Source organism: Leopardus geoffroyi, chromosome D3 (genome assembly GCF_018350155.1).
Source record: "Leopardus geoffroyi isolate Oge1 chromosome D3, O.geoffroyi_Oge1_pat1.0, whole genome shotgun sequence".
Lineage (NCBI taxonomy): Eukaryota > Metazoa > Chordata > Mammalia > Carnivora > Felidae > Leopardus > Leopardus geoffroyi.
In genome coordinates this window covers 66,013,499-66,032,804 of record NC_059339.1, presented here as the reverse complement: position 1 = coordinate 66,032,804, position 19,306 = coordinate 66,013,499, and the positions used below count along the sequence as shown (strand labels likewise).

At 45.3% G+C, this 19,306-nt stretch overlaps 1 protein-coding gene across 1 annotated transcript in view; it reads left to right on the top strand.

Moving 5' to 3' along the window:
- The window catches only part of EPG5 (ectopic P-granules autophagy protein 5 homolog), a 109,497-nt gene extending 91,663 nt beyond the window's left edge, over positions 1 to 17,834 (top strand). The window contains exons 39-44 of the mRNA XM_045459072.1: positions 239 to 383; positions 7,294 to 7,536; positions 8,802 to 9,018; positions 9,207 to 9,422; positions 10,996 to 11,110; positions 13,327 to 17,834. Of these exons, the coding sequence (XP_045315028.1) occupies positions 239 to 383; positions 7,294 to 7,536; positions 8,802 to 9,018; positions 9,207 to 9,422; positions 10,996 to 11,110; positions 13,327 to 13,509 (1,119 nt within the window). The 3' untranslated portion in view covers positions 13,510 to 17,834. The remainder of the gene's footprint in view (positions 1 to 238; positions 384 to 7,293; positions 7,537 to 8,801; positions 9,019 to 9,206; positions 9,423 to 10,995; positions 11,111 to 13,326) is intronic.
- Positions 17,835 to 19,306: the final 1,472 nt, after the last annotated feature.

Below are 19,306 nucleotides of genomic sequence, written 5' to 3'. Positions count from 1 at the left end.
GTTTTTATTAACGGAGTGAAAAAGGAAGAGTGTTCTGGAATTCGGGAGAATGTGTGTTCTAGTGACAGATGTGCGCATATCCCTAGACACAGGGTCGGTCCTTCGACACACACCTGTCTTTGTGTGGTCTCCTGCTCTGTTCTCTCTACCCGCTACCAAAGCAGTCAGAGCCGCGGCATGCTCCCCAGCACTTAACACTGCTTGCATGGATTCATATGAACGCTCCTTTTTCTGTCAGGATGCAGTTCCAAAATGCCGAGCCTTCACTCATCAGATGGTTCAATTCCTCAGCTCCCTGGAACAAAATGGAAAAATCACCTTAGCAGCCCTAGAAAAGGAGATGTCTAAGCTCTTAGATGATATCATCGCCTTTAACCCACCTGGTAAGTGGCCACGGGCAGTCATGTATTTATTCAGTCGGTGAATCCCTGTGGTGTGTGAGGCCTCGTGAGGTCCGGGAGGCGGGCAGGACGCTTTCAGTCGTGTTCCCGGAGAAGTGATGCACAGAGAGAGGACTGGCTCCTAGGGACACTGTCATTTCAGCACTGGGGAGGCACGAGTGCTAAGAACTTGAGGAGGGGTTCACACTGTCGGATGCTGGTGTGAGGTTAACTGGACTGAGGGCTAAGCTAGACGACTGGATTTAATGAGTGGGGGGAGCCAGAGACGGCCCGTGAGCAGCATTCCAAGATGCTTTGGCTCTTCCCTGGTGGGCACTCCAGAATCACCTATAGACACGTGAAGAAACCGTGTGCAGAGAACTTGTGCTCCCAGCAGTTTGGTGGACTGGGTATCCTGGCTGCTTCTGCTGAAAACAATTAAGAATGCTGGAGAAAATGTTTTTATGAAACCAAAAATGAAACTTATCATGGAAAATCTTAGAAGTCAGGACCTAAGTGGAGGAGGAACCTGCAAAGGTAATTGGAGTGCCAAGGCTGGCTTCTCCCATGAAGGCTTTTGTGGAACCTTCTTAGACTCGGTGGAGGCACTAAAGGCTGGGGCCTGCTAGTAATGGGATCCTAAAAGGAGCTCCTGTGCATCACCCACAGGATGGCATCTTCAGGACAAGGGTAGCTGGAGCTTAACCTGCCCCTGGGAGAGGAGGGCAAAGACAGTGGTATGTTTGACCTGGGTGTTGGGGCACATGTCTGTGTGGTGGGCAAAGAGCTACGTCTTTTTGAAAATTAGTAAGTATAAATTGAAGCACATCTTTGAATTTGAAGCACAAATTCCCGCTACCTAGACTGTCAAGAGAAAAATTCCTGTATGTGGAAATTGAGTTAAAGTTGTTCTGGGTTGGCAGTGCCGTTAGATGCCCAGTACAAAGCAACCACAGAGCCACTTTGCAGAAACCTGTCTTCAACTCTGGCCTCAGAGTTCCAAGGAATATGAAATCCTAGTGGAAAAAAAGTCATAAAACACATAAGGAAACAAGGCCCCACAAGCAAGTCAGCAGAAAATGACAGTAGACTCACACATATAAAGACTTAAGACACTGGAATAATTAATTAGCACAGTAAACTAGTATTTTTAATCTATTTGATGAAATAAAAGATTTGAAAATGTCAGTAAGGAGCAAGAAATTATAGAAATATACAGCTTTGAGAGAGAATCAGATATTCTAGAAATGAAAATATAAAAATTGTAATAAAAACTTGGTAGGCTCAACTCATCTGAAGAGAAAATTAGTAAGCCGGAAAACGAATATGAAGACAATGTCCAGAATGCAGAACAGACAGAGAAAGAATGTGGAAGTGAGGTTAGAGGGCATGGAGGATAGGCCAAGAAGATTTACCACATATCCAGTCACCCAGTCAGAATTCCAAGAGAAGAGGACAGAACTGGAGGGAGGCAGTAAGGAGCTGGAGTGATAGCAGGGCTGAGAATTTTCCAGGGCTGATGAACGGAACACCCCTCGGATTCAGTAAACCCAGCAAATCTCAAGAAGATTGGAGAGAAATTGACATCTGTACACACTGTGGTGACACTGCAGAGGTACCAGGGACAAAGGAAACAACTTTCACATGAAGGAAGGAAGGACAGATGGGCGGACACGTTCAAAGGAACAACATTTGCACTGACCGCCGATTTCTCAGTAGCAACAAAGGAAGCTAAGACAGTGGAGCAACTCGAGTGTGCTCTGAGAAAATGACCGTGACCTGGAACTGTCACCTTAGAGATACGGTCTTCAAGGGTAAGGATAAAATAAAGATATTTTCACTGACAATGGAGAGTGTCCCAAAGACATCACTAAAGGCAGTCTTGAAGCATGTTCTTTAGGTAGAAGAGTGATCACGAATAAAAAGGATTGGATTGCAAGAAGGAAAAGTAAGCAGAGAAAGTGGTAAAATGTGGTTAATATGAACATAAACTACCTGTGTAAAGCTACAGTCAGCATGCATTTAGGGGCTTAAAAAGCAAAAGCTGAAATTAAACTATATGACCACGAGTATATAGAAGTGAGGGAGGAGGTTGAGTTAAAAGCATTCTAAAGTTTTAGTATTGTTCGAAAGGGTCAACGAATTGATTAAATTTATACCTTGATGACATGTGAATGTTGACATTTCTTAGATGTTCGCTATAAGAATAGAAATAAAATGTATAATTGCCAAGTTAGTGGAAAGAGATAAAAAGGAGTGGCCAAAATGCATTTAGTCCAAAGAAGGCAAGAAAAGAAGCTTGGAGAAGGTGAGAAAAATAACCAAAACGAGGTGGTAGAGTTTACGTCCGTAAATGTTAATGGACTGTTTAAAAGACAGAGTTTGTCAGATTGGATTAATAATAGACAACACCAGCTCTAAGCTGTTTATAAAAAGTACATACAAAGCATAGGCTATACAAAGCTTTCTAAAAGACAGTCATAGCGGGCAGTTACTAAAATAGAAAGCTGGCATAGCTTTCATATTAGACAGGTAGATAGGACTATATGGCAGAAAGCATTACAGAGCCAGATGATCTCTAGGGTGTTTTCCTGCCTTGAAGTTGCATGACAAAAATAAATAAATAAAAAGCGTTAATAGAGTCATTGGAAATTGATAAAAGTTTTCATATACCAGGAAGATACAATAATGATAAATGTATTTGTACCTAATAACACAGTAGCGACTACAAATACCTGAAGTGAAAATTGACAGAATTAGGAAGAGAAATGTGAAAGTCATTCACAGTAAGAGATGTGGCCACACTTCTGACAGTAATTAATTAAGGAAGGAAAATCAGTAAGGCTCTAGGAAGTCTGATGGCCCAGCTGGCTGTAGTGCCCATGCGGAGGAGATGTGCCCTGTAAACGCAGAACTCACGTGGTGTCAATCTTGCCCGGCACGGGTAAGGACCTCACCACTTGTTCAGTAGAAAGTCAGTTTCCACCAATCCCAAAGGACTGGTGTGGAACAGACCACGCACATTTTAACCACAGTGCAGTGAACTTAGGAATCAGTAGCAAAATATAATCGCGTGCTGGAATTAAGAAGCAAACTTTAAATAACTGATCAAAGAAGCAATCATAATAGAAATTAAAAATATTTAGAACTGGATACAAAACCAGAATGCATCAAAACTTGTAGAATGCAGCTGCAGTGGCACTTAATTACTTGGCCTTAAATGCTTATATTAAAATTTTAAAAAGATGAAGGTTAGTAAGGTAAGGATCCAGCTTAAGAGGTTATAAAAAGAACAGCAAAATACAACTAAAGACTGTGGAAGGGAAGAAGTAATAATCCAGAGAAGATAAGTAGGAAGAGACTGAGGATGAAGAACAATGAAAGTGGCCAATACAGGTGTTGGTAAATCTAAATGAAATGTGAGTGTCTAAAACAAGAATAACAGTAATGCCTCCCTGGGTTATGGCACCAGTAGGTTAAAGCCCTTGCACGGTCTGAGAGTCAGTTAACATCAGACTTTGAAAACTCAAGAATGCATGTGTCATTTGTAAGATAACCACCATAAGAATGTTGAGTGTTTAACTTCCAGACGAAAAGAGAAAAAGTACAATAAGATATAATGAAGTAAAAGAGAGAAAAAGGAATGTGGAATAGGAGGAATAAAGAGAAGATATATCAAAAGATAATAGACTTAGACCCCGTTACATCAGTAATTACATTAAATATGAATGACTAAAATTGTCACACTGAATAAAGGAAGAAAAAGATGACCCACTAGAAAAAAATGAACAAAGACCCTTGAATTGACCCTCCACAAAAAAGAATATCTAAATGACCAGTGTATCTACAAAAAGGTGCTAAACCTTATTAATAATCAGGGAAAATATCGGGGTGCCTGGGTGGCTCAGTCGGGTAAGCATCCGACTCTTGGTTTCAGCTCAGGTCATGATCTCACAGCACGGAGCCTGCTTGGGATTCTCTCACTCTCCCACTCTCTCTGCCCCTCTCCCATTTATTCACACATGCATGAGCATACTCTCTCTCTCTTTTTCTCTCAAAATAAATAAGTAAACTTTAAAAAAATAATCAGGGAAATACAAATTAAAACCTTAGAGACATATGATGACATATCCATTAGAATGGCTAAAATTAAAAAGGTTTCAATACTAACTGTTGGCAACTATGTAGATCAGAGTAACTCTCGTGTACTGCTGATCACAGAGTATATTGGTACAACCTTTTTTAGAAGTTTGCTATGATCTACTGGTTTGCATATCTTACAACTCAGAATTCTGCTCCTAGAATATTCTAAAAGAAATGTACCTGTGTCCTGGGAAATATGAACAGTGTCTGTAGCTATGCATCTAAGGGGGTCCAAAACTGAAAAGAGCCCATTTGTTCAGTAGAAAGGACAAATTGTTGTATATTTGTATAATAGAATACAACAGTGAAAATCTGCCTCACCATGGGTGAATCTCACAAACTTTTAAATATTTACTTAAATACTGTTTGAGAATAGGTGATTGTAGTATACTGTGCTGGGAAGCATAGTCATGTAAAGCTGGTATCACTGTGTAGATTGGAATTGGTGAACAAGAAATCAGTTGAAATTTCTCGAACATATCTGCAATATAGATTTACCATACAGGGCATGTAATATGGTAGTCAAAAATAGAGATTCTGGAACCAAACTGCCTGCTTTATCCACTTGCTAACTATGTGATCTTGTAGAAGTTGTGTAACTTCATCTGCAGACTGGGCATAATAATCGTACCTGTCTCATGTGGATAGCGTAAGCACGGAATGAGTGTATGCCTGGAGCTGTAGCATCGGTCTGGCAAGTCAGTAACTCAGTGAATGTTAAAAAAGGAAAGAAAAGGGGCGCCTGGGTGGCGCAGTCGGTTAAGCGTCCGACTTCAGCCAGGTCACGATCTCGCGGTCCGTGAGTTCGTGCCCCGCGTCAGGCTCTGGGCTGATGGCTCAGAGCCTGGAGCCTGTTTCCCATTCTGTGTCTCCCTCTCTCTCTGCCCCTCCCCCATTCATGCTCTGTCTCTCTCTGTCCCAAAAATAAATAAAAAAACGTTGAAAAAAAATTTAGAAAAAAAAAAATAAATAAAATAAAAAAAAATAAAAAAGGAAAGAAAAGAAAATTACCAGACAGTACTGGAGAGGCTGTTTTAGAATTGATCAAATGGGTTTAGGCCCTGAAGATTAGCTAATAGCTGGCCAAGCACAGGAGAGGAGGGCTTTCTAGAAAGATCTTAATCAGAAGAGTGATGGGATCAGATCTGGTTTTTCAGAAAACATTTGTTGGCTATGTTGATGATGCATAGGGAGAGGCAAGGGTGGGATCTATTAGGAAGTTTATTGTAGTAGTTTTTTGTTCCTGTGAGTCATAATTAAAAGGCAGATTCAAATTAAAATTGCTATTGGACTGAAATTCATAGATAATGCCTTAATAAAGAATATCTGTGGGGTGCCTGGGTGGCTCAGTTAAGCGTCCAACTCTTGATTTTAGCTCAGGTCACGATCTCATGGTTCACGAGAGCCCTGTGTCAGGCTCCACGCTGTCAGATTCTGACAGCTAGGCATTCTCTGTTTCCTTCTCTCTCTGCCCCTCCCCCGCTCATGCTTGCTCACTCACTCTCAAAATAAATAACTTTTAAAAAAAGAATATCTCTACCCATAGAAATACGTGAAAAAATAGGTATTCATATATAGTGTGTTTCTAAAACCTTTGTTTTTGAAGTCCTTGCTTGATAATAAGTAGGAGTGTTGTTTTTTTTTTTTAATGTTTATTTATTTTTGAGAGAGAAGGAGTGAGCAGGGAGGAGGAGAGAGAGAGGGAGAAAGAATCCAAGCAGGCTCCACGCTATCAGCACAGAGCCCGATGCAGGGCTTGAACTCATGAACTATGAGATTGTGACCTGAGCCGAAATCAAAAGTCAGACGCCCAACCTGACTTGCCACCCAGGTGCCCCGATAAGAAGTAGGTCTTATAGTAACATTAAGTTAGGGTTTATTCAACACTTGTGAGTGGGTGAGTTTGGTTTGATAGGTGTGATGAGTAAGACCAAGACTCCCCTACTTTCATTGATGTGAGTACCGAAGCCTTGTGATAAAAAAAGCCCCAGTTCTAGTTCAGTAAGAATTTTTACCTAACTCGAGGAGAGCTAGAAGGAGCTGGCAACAACCATGGCCTGTTGGATTGTCTTTTCCATGAACTCCCGGTGAAATGTTTTCTATTTGGGGATGTGAAGAAGGAATCCACCTCAATAACATTTTGCAGTACTCTTGTAGAATGAATTTGCTTTTTCTTGTCCTCTGTTCTCTTTTCATCTCAATTTTTTGGAAAGACCCATTATATTGCCTGTCTGTCCACTTTTCTTACTGAAAAAACAAAGAAAGAAATAAAAACTGCTTAAGTGAGGAGTTCTTTTGAAAAGGCTTAAAAAAGTTTTTCTTTTCCTTACTTTTATATTTAGTTTTAAGGAATAACCTCTATTCCTTGTAAATTACTCCAGAATATCTACAGCTTTGGCACTGGTGAGTGGAGGTACTGTTTCTAGACAGTTTACCAGGTGGCTTTTGAGATCTGTGAGCAAAGTCTGGACGATAAAGTCTAAGTAAGCATGTTCTGATAAATAATTTAGTCTTTTACCAGCTTGATGTCTATTTATTGAAATATAGCTCAGCCGCCTCCCGTAACCAGGGATCTCTCAGTGGTTCCTCCTTTGCCCTTACGAAGTACTGATGTGCGGCATCCTGTCCTTAAAAGCAGAGTGTTCCTTCTGGTCCTTCAAGATCAGTGACCAGAACTGTGAAGTATGCCCCGGAGTGTGGCCAAGATCGGGCACATTGACATCGCCATTCCTGCAGCCACTCACGATGTGTCTGTTGTGCTCCCCTGCAGACATGGACAGCCAGACCCGCCACATGGCGCTCAGCAGCCTCTTTATGGAAGTCCTGATGATGATGAACAACGCAACTATTCCAACGGCAGAGTTCCTCCGGGGCAGTGTCCGCGCCTGGATTGGGCAGAAGGTGCACGGGCTGGTGGTCCTGCCTCTCTTAACAGCAGCCTGTCAGAGCCTGGCTTCTGTCCGCCACATGGCTGAGACGACAGAAGCCTGTATCACTGCCTACTTCAACGAAGGTACGAGGCTCTCTTTAGGATGGTCTTTTCCAGGGGAGAGTAAAGCTTTCTCAGAAAGATGTACCTTTCTGGACCCTTCCAGTGAGCGATCTGTTTGTTAATGTAGCTGATGTTTCACAATGTATTTTGTATTGTCCACAAAGATCTGCAGTTAGTGTGAGAACCTATGGCCCGTGTCTGTTAGTACAGTCCTGTTTCAGTGGAGGGAACCTCCAATTCATTTTACAGTGGTTTTGGAGGTCAGACCGGCTCTTTTATGGGAGGCAGGTCATGTAAAGTCACAGGCCTAGCCATGATCTTCTAAAGAAATGCTATAAACCAGAATCTTTATAAGACCCACTATGTTAATATTTTTTATTTTTGTCACTTTTTAAAATGAGTTTTCATGTGTGTCTTTTATTGCTTCTTGTCACATCTTTTACACTATTACAAAGAGATCAAAGCCCACCCCCCCCCCCACCCCCACCTTTTAAAAATCATTCTTATTCCCTAACCTCCCTCTAAACTCGATTCTGGAAACATTGTGGTCTGGTTAAGAAGAATTGCTCGGATGAACATTCTCAGCTGTGATACCCAGATACACATCATTGTGCACACAGTAGGAGAGAAGGAAGGGTATTAGAGCAGGAAGGCCGGCAAGTGCCCGTCACCTGCTGCTGCCCTTCCTTGACAAGCCATGAACAATGCATGTCCCTGTGTCCCCCCATGGAAGGTGCTGCACATGTCACCATCTCCCCACTGTCATTCCCCCAAAGAATTGAGAACCACTAGGATAACACTCCTGCTTCAAATTCATTCGGGTTGCTAAAATCAAAAAATTTTTTTTCAGTTTGTGAAACAGTTTTAAGGATTTCTGTTGAGGTATGAGTCAAACCAAGCCCTGAAAAGTAGAAATACTTCTGTCAAATAGAGTAATAATAATTTCCTTGAAAAAAGCATATTCACAACCTACTTAAAAGGTATTAGATGAAGTTAAACCCCTTAGGTGACTTGGACAGGCAGTACCTACCTGTGATTTTAAGGTATTAAAAGGGAGAGAAGGGTGATTCTGACCTCTTGCCCTCTAGCCGTGGATGGGCACTTAGCGTGAGGACTTCCTAGTCTATGCCATGAGGCACGTTTCACTTGTGTGGCCCCTAGGGCCCACGCGGGCTTGACATGAAGCCTAAAGTGAAGAGGCCCATTCCAGCAGGTAAATAATTTCATTCTTGTTTTCATCTTGCTATCTTTCCTTGTTTTTTTTTTTTGTTTTTTTTTTTTTTCAGGCTCCCTCAGTCAGAATTTAGGATGGGGCCCCATTCTGGTGTCCCTCCAAGTTCCGGAGCTCACCATAGAAGAATTTCTGCAGGAGTGCCTGTCCCTCGGCAGCTACCTGACTCTCTATGTCTACTTGCTACAGTGTTTAAACAGTGAACAGACTTTAAGGAACGAAATGAAAGTGCTTCTCACCCTGAGCAGGTGGTTGGAGCAGGTGTACCCCGGGTATGTTGGCCCTGTGGCTGCTCTGTCCCTGTCACTGTGTTAACACGCTGGGCTGTCAGCCAAAGCTTTGAAAGTACCAAGTGTCCCCCATACTTAAAATTCAAATGTGGAATTTCAATTAAACAGGAGCGGAAAGAAGCCACCTCTAATTGTGTTTTCCTCCTGGGCCCCCCCCCCCCCCGCCCCAGCTCCGTGCAGGAAGAGGCCAAGCTGTTTTTGTGGTGGCACCAAGTCCTGCAGCTGTCCCTGATTCAGACGGAACAGAGTGACTCGGTCCTGATAGAGTCCGTCGTTCGAATTCTGCTCATGCTTCAGAGCAGACAGAGCCAGCTGGCCGAGGAGAGGCTCAGTTCCGGGATTCTGGGGGCAATCGGGCTGGGCCGGAAGTCGCCCCTGTCCAACAGGTAAGCAGGCGCCTGCCACTGCTCTTCCCACTGGGCCTCAGCGTCTGCCCCTGCTTGGGGACTGGGATACTTGAGTAGGCTTTTTGACTTCAGGGCTAGGTCCCCTCATAGATTAAGGGGGGAAAAATCAGCTTGATTACATCTTCATATATTACAAAACATGTTTATTTTTTGTAAACAACTTTGTTTTCACATTTAAAGAATGTTTTCTTAGTAATATCTCTCGTTGTATTTTGACTGTGTAACCTGACCACACTACTGATTTCTTTCTGGCTTTGAGCCAGTGATGGTGTGTAAAGTTAGGTTATAATACCCCAGTTGGTTGCTTCACTGCCTGTACTTTGTCAGGGCAGCACGGGCCCATGAGGGACTCAGTCTCCTAGAACTGTGAATCGCGATGAGTTCAGGTCCACTGATGAGAGGGATAAGTAATGAGAAACAAGTCTAAGTTTTTGTTGCTAAAAATTGCAAGGCATGGAAGAATTTGCCACTGACCTCCAATTTTTATCTCCCTTATTTGCATAGTGGTTTTCTTCCCTAGCCTTTATCAGGGTTGAAAAGAGAAGAGTTCTGCCATTGTGATGTCAGCATTCTTGTAGAATAGCCCATTGCGACTTCGGGAATCAGTCCAGGCCAGGTCACATCATGTGTCTTTGTTTGTGGTAGAATTTAGCAGGAGTATGTGACTTTGATTTACCTAAATTGTGGAAGACTACACATAACGTAAAATTTATTACGGTAACTCTTTTAAACTATACAATTCAGCAGCGTTTAATACATTGACAGTGTTGTTGTACTCATTGCCACTGTCTAGTTCAGACATGTTTCTGTCTTCCCAACAGGAAATCCCATACTCGTTAAACAGTTAACTCCCTATGTCCCTCTCCCCTGAGTCTCTGGCAGCCACTAAGTGACCTTCTGACTTTATTATATCCTTTCTGGACATCTCATAGAAATGGAATCATATACTGTGTGGCCTCTTGTGTCTGGCTTCTGTGAGTTCACCCGAAGTTGCCAGACTCACCCATGTTTAATCATGAATCAGTACCTCACTCCTTTTTATGGCTGAGTAATGTTCAGCCATGTGGTTGTGGTATGGATGTACCACATTTTGTTTATCCATTCATCAGTGGATAGACATTTGGGTTTTTACACTTTTTGGCTGCTATGAAGTTTGTTAACAAACTTTTGTTGCACATGTTTTCAGTTCTTTTGAGTATGTGCCCAGGAGAAGAATTGCTGGGTCATATGGTTTCTCTGTGCTTAAGTTACTGAGTAACTGTTCAAATCCATTTTCCTGCACCAGTTTTTACATTCACAGCAGCAGTGCCTGAGGTTCCAGTTACTGTACATGTTTGCAACAGTCTGAATGTTAGTTACGTTTTTTGGGCAGTGATGATGGAAAGGAAGGTTAAGGCTCCTTCTTGGTCATACTTAAGGTTTTCCTGCAGAGGCTAGCAACAACGTTAGGTCTGAAATGTGTTTATCTTGTTTTTAAAGAGAAAATGTGGTATTTGTTTTAAAATATTTGCTTGAATCGTCATTTACTTCTGACCTCTCCCTGACGCCCAAGGTTCCGAGTGGTTGCTCGAGGCATGGCCGCCTTCCTTTCGGTTCAGGTTCCTTCCGAGGATCAGATCCGTTTGAAGCCTGGCTCTGAATTACATCTGACCCCAAAAGCTCAGCAGGTCAGTAAAAACAGCTTTACAGTTAAGGGTCGGAGTCTTTTTGGCGGGCCTTCCCGGGAGGCGAGGGGCGGCAGCCGTTGTCCTCACACACGGCGGCGTGGTTCGCTGTCGTAGCTCTGTGCTGTGCTCTGCATACTGCACGTGTCTGCCTCAGATTTTAAACCAGTTTTTGTAGGTGCATGCCTAGAGCACTGGAAGTGCCGTTGTAGAAAAAGCAAGGCCATGGGCAAGCCAGCTGGTCCAGGGTCGAATTGGTTCTGATGAATAGGATTGTGACCACGTGCTGGGGGCCGGGGACTGGCACTGAAGATGGGGCCACAGGGGACTGACTAGGTTAGTTGAGCTTTAACTTGGAACCAAGGAAGTCGTTCTGATTTTGTGAGTCTGGGGGTTGACCCCTGTTGGCTGATGTGGGAATAACCAAAAAACATGGACACAGTGGCAGCTGTGAGAAATTATAGTTTGTTCTAAAAACGTGGGAGGCCACGTGGCAGTCGTCCTGTCCTCATAGGTGTTTTCACCTGTAAACAGGCTGGCCGTGTACAGAGGGGTCTCCTGTAAAACAGTGGCCAGCATTCCCGAGTGCTCACCGGAGGCACTGCTGTGAGTTTTAACTCACTTGATACTAATGAGTTAACGTTTTAGCTCATTTAATCCTCATAAGAACCCTGTGCTGTAGGAGCTGCTGTTATCCTGGTTGTGTGCTGAGGAAGTGGGGCCGAGAGGGGCGGGGCTCAGTGACTTGTAAGTGCCTGCTGGGGCCTCACCCCGTCTGCGCTCTGCATTTCTGTGTCTGGTGGGCGCTCACACCCCTCGCTCTTCGTCCTTTGTGGCCTTGTGATGTCCAAGCCGGCCACGTGCAGGGCGATCTCTGGGTTATTAAGAGCAAGCATCCAGCGATCCAGGCAGCAGGTTCTTCACAGGCTTCTTGGTTTATACGGTACCCAATACTTGTCGCCAATTGACCTGACAGCTGCCGTTTGAGTCCCTAATGTCATATATGAGCCGTGTAGGAACTGCCACACGTGGGCAGGAAATTCTCCCGAGGGCCGATTGTGAAGTGGGCGCGACACCCACGTATATTCGAGAAGTCTGATGCTCTCCTGTGGCTACCAGGTCTCCCGGGCCTTGCCTCTCCACCTTCATTCCCTTATGTGATGACTCCTGCCTGCCGCCCATTGATGCCTGTTCTCAGATTGAACTCCCTCCACCCAGCAGTCAGGTTGGGAGCTACATCCCTTCAGTTGTTCATTTTTGGCTCTGAGACTTCTGTCTTCAATCCCCTGGCAGTTTATTTCTAAGCTGCCAAATTATTTACCATCCTCAACGGCTTCTCCATCCTTGTTTACTGACCTGAGCATTGATCTGCATTTGATCTGCATTCTCTCGTGCGGTGGCCCCCATATCTGAGAGGGGAAGGTGTGGGGTAGTCTGTGGTCACGTTCAGAATCCTGGGGGTGGATGACTGGTGTAGCTGGAAAACAAAGCTCTCCCACACCAAGAACCACTGTTCTGATTTTGTTTTCTCCACATACAGTCTTCTTCTCCTTTCCTACTATGAAGGAAAGAAATGTTAAAATTGTGGAATTGAAGAATGTTTTTCTTTATTCCCGAAGAGAGGCATGGGAACACCTTCATCGTTTCTGGCGGGCAAAGCCGAGGAGCTTGATCTGTACTTTATGCTTGTTGACCGATAGAATGATCTCACCCTCAGCAGCACTTAGGCACTGGTTTCTTTTGAATTGCATATAATTAGACAGTTTAATATGACGTGATTTGGTAATCTAAGAACAAACCCAATAGCAAATCAAAATCTCACAGTAGCTGGTGCCTGGGACTTCGGTTTGGGTTCTAGGAGGAGAGGCAGCAGGAGATCGGTGGGGAGGGCTCTGTGCTGGCACTCGCGGGAAGCAGGATGAGGCAGTGGGCCGGCCTGGCCTGGCTGCCACGGTGGCTTTCTGTGGGGAAGGTTGGAGAAACAGCACAGCCAGGAGGAGGGAAGGCTGGGTGTGGAGGCTGCTGAAGCCAGAGAAGCTTGGGTGCTGGCTTCCTTCTGCTGTGGTTCATCAGTGCCTGCCTTTGGGACTTCTACTTCCGGTTCCCTAGGCTTCCCTGAGGCTCGAAGTTGCACCAGATGATGACAGGTGTGCTGCACCTGTGGGGATCACGAACTATACATCTGTGTGGTTAACCCTCCTGTCTTCCGTGTCTTTTAGGCTCTGAGCGCTCTTGAATCCTTGACATCAAGTAAGCAGTATGTTGAATACCAGGATCAGGTATCACAAGCTGCACAATTTATAAAGCATCCTGGCCATTGCCTCCAAGATGGGAAAAGCTTCCTGGCTCTTCTTGTTAACTGTCTCTATCCAGAAGTGCATTATTTGGACAACATACGATAGTAACACCGAGTCTCTCAAAAAAACCTGTTGCTGTTTATGTTTACATTTAACTTTGCTGTTGCACAAGTAACTTTGCTCAGTCTCACTGCAGAGCTCAGTTGGGCCAGTGAGTTCGTTGACTGAGAGGCAAGTCGGGAGGCACTAGATAATTCTGTTGTGCATGCGCATGTGTGTATGTCTGTGTGTGTGTGTGTGTGTGTGTGTGTGTGTGTGTGTGTGTGTGTGTGTTTTCTTAGTTCTTGAAACTTCCCAGGGCCTTTGTAGTTTTTATGTTCACCCCACTGGAGAAACTGAGTCCCACTTGGGCACAGAGCCATTCAGCTGCTGGATCCCCAGTCACCTCACAGGACCCCCCACCGGGCTCTGTTGTATGTCTCCATTTCTGTCTTTCCTGTTTTATTTAAATCTCAAGACTGCTGTGTCAGATCTAACTGCTTTGGGAATCATGTAGAACCCTCAGTTTTGAACCTCATTTGTGTTCTTTCAAAGTAAAACAAGCTTTGAAAACTTCTGCATTTCTCAAATGTGGGGAAATACACCAGCTTCAAAGTATTATTTCCCTCAGAATGGAGATAAGAATGCTGAATTAAAGTGAGGCATTGTCTGAAATGTGGCCACTTGATCCTTGATTGTAGCGGATGGCAGAGATGGTGACAAGTCCATTTCCATCCAGCTGTGGTCCTCATGAAGAAGGAGATGTCCATGTAAACCGAGGGGGCACACAGGTAGCATGTGATGAGCAGACTGTGTACAGACGTGTTTCGTTTGATCCCCGCGGTGGAGAGTGTGGTCACTGTGGACATATGTGGACATAGTGTCAGGCCTACCCCAGCCCATTCCTGCATTCACACCGCTTCCTCAGCCCCCGTGGACATCAAAGTTTGCACCTCTTGATAGACAGCAGGTTTGAAATCTGAAGGCCTTGCTGTCTAGAGAGAGAGTCTGAGAACTTGATGCTCTGTATTCTGCTTGTTTCTTCATTCCACATTTAAGCTCAAATGAAGTTAGACACTTGTCCGTGGAAACTTGACTTTTCCAGTAGCCATGTGCCTTCTGTCGTTGTTCGCCATTCACTCGCTACCGGAGCCTGTCTGCTGCCTTGCTCTGTGGCCAGCTTCTTGCTCTTGTCATTTCCACCCCCGGCATGAGCAGTTTGACTTCTGCCTTCCTAATTCTCTTGGCTCGAAATTGATTTTGTTCATTCAGCTGGCAGAATATGTCTTCTGTTCATGGATTAATTATAACCTAAGGATATTTATCTAACGGTGTCTGAACTGACAGCCCTCAGCAGGGGGAAGCGGGATAAAGGTTAACGGAGTGATAACCTCTCTTCAGATCTCCTCTTGGAGTGCTCCCCCCAACATTTGGAAGTGTGCGGGAGCCTGTTCTCCCAGTTTGAACTTGTTTAGTTGCACAGAACACATCTGCTCCACAGATCAAGATTATCCCTGTGAGCCTCCAAGGTTGTAGGCCACAGAGCATCCCTCTCAGAGGGCACGTCACAGGGCTCTCCTTGGTTTTGCTTTTCTCCATTTTCAAAATCAGTCAGCCCCCCTGTGCTGTGTTAAGAAAATGTCATAAGCTGTGGGCAGTTCAGTGGCCGATTTGGCAACAAAGATTTCATGACAGAAGTGTTTTGCGTGCTGTTTTCTGTGAGGAGGCTGTAATTATTGATATCCTAGAATGTGAAAATTTTGAGTGACAGTCTACATTTTAAAGAAAATTATGATTCATCTATTAATTTTCAAAGGTTTGTAATATTTATAATGTATTTGGTCTGTAAAAATTATAAAAAATAAAATCAGTCTTTGGTTGTAGCTGGCAAGAATATGAATTTTAGGGGTATTTCAGTTAAAGTTAATGCAGAATGTTATGCCCAGTGTCCTCTGTTTTGATACTGGAACTTGATTATCAGAGATGGTTGGTGAAATACTTCCTCTCTGACTACTTCGTGCTTAACAGTGGAGGCCTCACTCACCACGTAGCCTCCTTGGAGCATCTCAAGGCTGAGGAAGTGCTTTAAAGATGCTGAGATAGTTCAGAAGGGGGCAATACTGCTGTAGCCTTCTGGGGGCAGAATAGAACAGCCAGCCCTTGGCTTTCAGGAATGATGAGCCTTTGCTGCCAAAAACAGTCAGCCTCCGGAGAGCGCAGGGCCAAGTTCAGACACCCTTGCCTGCGGTGCCACATGTGATGCCTGGATCAAGCCAGACCAAGGCCGCCCCGCGCCGAGCGGTGTTGGAGGCGAGCTAGCACCGACCTTCCCTGCCTGTGCCCGTTGGTGGCACCGGGCTCCGACAGGGACGTCGTGACAGGTGCCTCTCCTGCATCTGCACTCATCTCCCCACAGCTCACAGAGCTCGGGTCCGAGAGGCACGCTTGACCTCCCCCGTGTCCTGGCTCCTGCGCCCGACTGGAACAAGGGGACAGGGCAGAAAGCTGGAAGGCACAGGCCGGTGGGGAGGTTGTGCTGATTTGTCCGCTCAGCCTGATGGAGGAGCCAGGACCCACCCGGCGTGATCCCAGAGCTCCTGGGCGCGCAGAGAACATCATGATCAGTTTGGGGCTCAGTCACATCTGCCCCCTGGGGTGGCCTGAGTCCCTCATTCTGAGGCCGGGCGAGCCTCTCCAGAAAATGAAAATCCCCCGAGTGGGCTCACTTCACCCTAACCAGCCCCATTCCTCCCGCTCAGTTACTAAAATCAGCGCATCCAGGGGGCACAAGGTAGGGTGTTCAGTTCATGCCCTTTCTTTTGAATGAAGGTGATACAGTTTTCTATTGGGTTTTTAATACTAAGGTTAATGATTTCCTCTGGAGCAGGAAGCAAATGCTGTAGGATCATGACTTTTAAAGTTCATCTGGTCCCACTTCTCACTCAGCAGGGACCCCCAGCCCTGCTCTTCCAGCCAACCCCCTGCCTCTCCTCCGCCCTGTCCTGTGGCCAGTAGTCCTGCCCCTCGTGGACAAGCCCAGGTGGGCATTGGCTTTATGTTGTGCCAGAACTGGCTTGGTGACATTGGTCATGGTTCGGCTGCAGCTGGCCAGGCCGGGGCTCCTCTGCTACTCTAACCGATCTTCTAACATTTTCAGACCTCGTCACCCACCTGACCCCACCGGTCCACCTCTTAGTCTTCATGCTAAATGCTCAGTGCCTTTAGTTGGTCCTCTTCCCCCACGATGTCTGACAGGGCTGCTTTTTGGGGAAAGTGCCCAAGTTAGCCCATGTTACTCCAAAAGGGCCGTGTCCATGAATACCAGGGCCGGGGCTCAGGGGCACAAACTTGAGGTGGCAGTCACCCGCAGGCACCAAGAGAGTATGCTTCCTTCTGTTTTGTGCCCTTGGCCTGATCTCTGTCCCGGGCTTTGTCACACCAGTGTGGGCCAAGCAGTGACGTTGACCCCCTGGGACATGTGGATGGCATCGGCTCTCGGCGGCTGTGCCCTGTGGTTCGCACATTCAGTTAGTGGCGAATTCAAACTCCACAACTTGGTTTAACATTAGTTGCTGCCCAAGATCAGTCTCATCGCCTGCCTGCATGATAAGCTAACAAATAAGGCGCTTTGCACGTATCCTGTAACACTGTCTGCTCTTCAGTCTGGACCAACTTCACGGCTTATTTTGAAGTACTAGCTGAATTTTTTTTCTGCTCAGTTAACTTTGTCTTCTTAAACAAAACGAGTCTAATGTTGGAAACAAACATGTTGCTTTTTTTTTTTTTTCAAGAGTATCCTCATACTGATCTTCGTTTGAATCTGGGTTGAGCTGGATAAAGTTCTTGGCTTACAGCCAGGCGCTCTTACAGACCTTGTCCTGGTCCTTGGTGATCCCCACACATTATAGAGCCATCAAGTGTCCTGCAGAAGCTACAGCTGACACTTCTTCCATTCTGGATAGGTTCCTGATTTTTGGTGACAATAACTTGAAAAAAATAAAATTGAACTACTGACCCTGTTTGGGGATAATGAAATCACTAAGGAATGAATGTTGTTTATTAAAACTTTTATTTTTTAATGTACAGATGTAATATCTCTCACTGAGCGCTGAAGGTTAGAATTTAGTTTTCCTTCAGTGGCTTAAAATCACTTACGTGGCAACAATTACTTCCTGAGTGTGTTTAACTCTTTCCTTCCCACATGTATAGTGTGGCCTTTAACAACCACATCTTATCTGGTCATTAAATGTGCAATATTCACTTCTTGTTCATTGTTGAGCATTTTACACGCTTGTACAAAGATTGAGTTTTTATATAATGATGAGAAACAGAGAAATGCGAATCGGTTTAAGTAAAATCCTGCAAATAAACCAGAATGAAAATTGAATTTACATGTGGTGGACACGTCTCGTTTTTGGCAGATTGGTTGGCAGGTCTTTTCATTCAGAAGTCACACTAAGAAAAATTTGGAATCAGAGAGCTTGTAAGGGGTAGAATCTGTATTTTGTGACATGCCACCACATGACACAAAGTTAAATTCAAAGACAATTTAAATCTTGGGGGTTTAAGAACAGGAGGCCACCTGGTGACCCCAGAGAATTCAGGAGAGCCCTGAGGGTCTACAGTGTGGCTGTGACCTTAGGAGGAGGAGGGACACGAAGCTGCATGAAGGCTCCACCACCAGACTTCCTGGGCAGGGCTGGGGCACCTTGGAGGTCGAGCTGCCAGGGGAGGGCAGTATAACCTGAGCATTGAAGCTCAGGGAGCTCTTTCTCTCGCTTTCCTTAGCATTTGTGAGACACATCTTGAACAGGCCAAAGTATGGTGGGAGGGCCTGCACATTTGATTTGGGATTGACGTCAGTTTGGAATTTCTGTGGGACAGGGCCCCTTCCTCCCTTGTCTGGGCTTGGCTTCCTTTTTCCAGACGGAGCCACAGGATTTAGGGATTGGGAAGTGGATTAGAGGCAAGCTGTGCCACCTCCTAGTGTAGGAATTGGTTTCCTGTCTCTGGACCAGTGGGCTTTCTTGCTGGGACACACCCACAGAAATGCAGCAGGAAATGGTTCCTGTCACCCTGGGGCAGCTGAGAAATAGAGATGGTCTTCATCTAAGGGTGAAGGAGCCAGGATCTTCCTCTGGAAACTGCTCTTCTGAAGACAGCCCTCTTCCTTCTTGGTCTTCCTTTCCAGCCAAACCCTTTTAGGAAACAGCCACACTTTCCTGGTCTGTCAGAGTGACCAACACGGCCCCTCTCCTGGACACTGTATTGTAATATAGCCTAAATTTGTGGCTGACACCAGATTTACTGTGGACCTTCAGTTTTCCTGGGCTGCCCTGCTCCCTGCCTTTTTTTTTTTTTTTTTTTTTTTTTTTAATATTTTGAGGTAGAGAGAAAGGGTGTGAGCATTGGAGGGGCACAGAGAGAGGGAGAGAGAGTCCCAAGCAGGTTCCATGCTGTCAGTACAGAGCCCGAAGGGGGCTTGATCTCACGGTCCATGAGATCATGACCTGAGCCAAAAGGGACACTTAACCGGCTGAGCCACCCAAGCGCCCCCTGCCTTGTCCTTAGTCAACCTTCCTTAAGGCCCTCTGTCCACCTTCCCTTTCCAGTCCCACTCTTCTCCTCCTTCATCCCATCCTCCTCCCCCTCTTCTGGTGGCAGTATGGATGTGAGTGCCTGGGCTATCTTCAGCTCTGGGGACCCTTTGAGGTCACTTGCACACAGGACTTGGGGATGACTGTGGAAGACAAAGGTCTGGAGGCCCAAACCCCGGGAAACCTAGAGTTCCAAGTATTTCTGTATCCTTATGTTGGCAGATCATGTTTTTCTCCCTTTAGTGCATAAAACGTGACACAGAGGA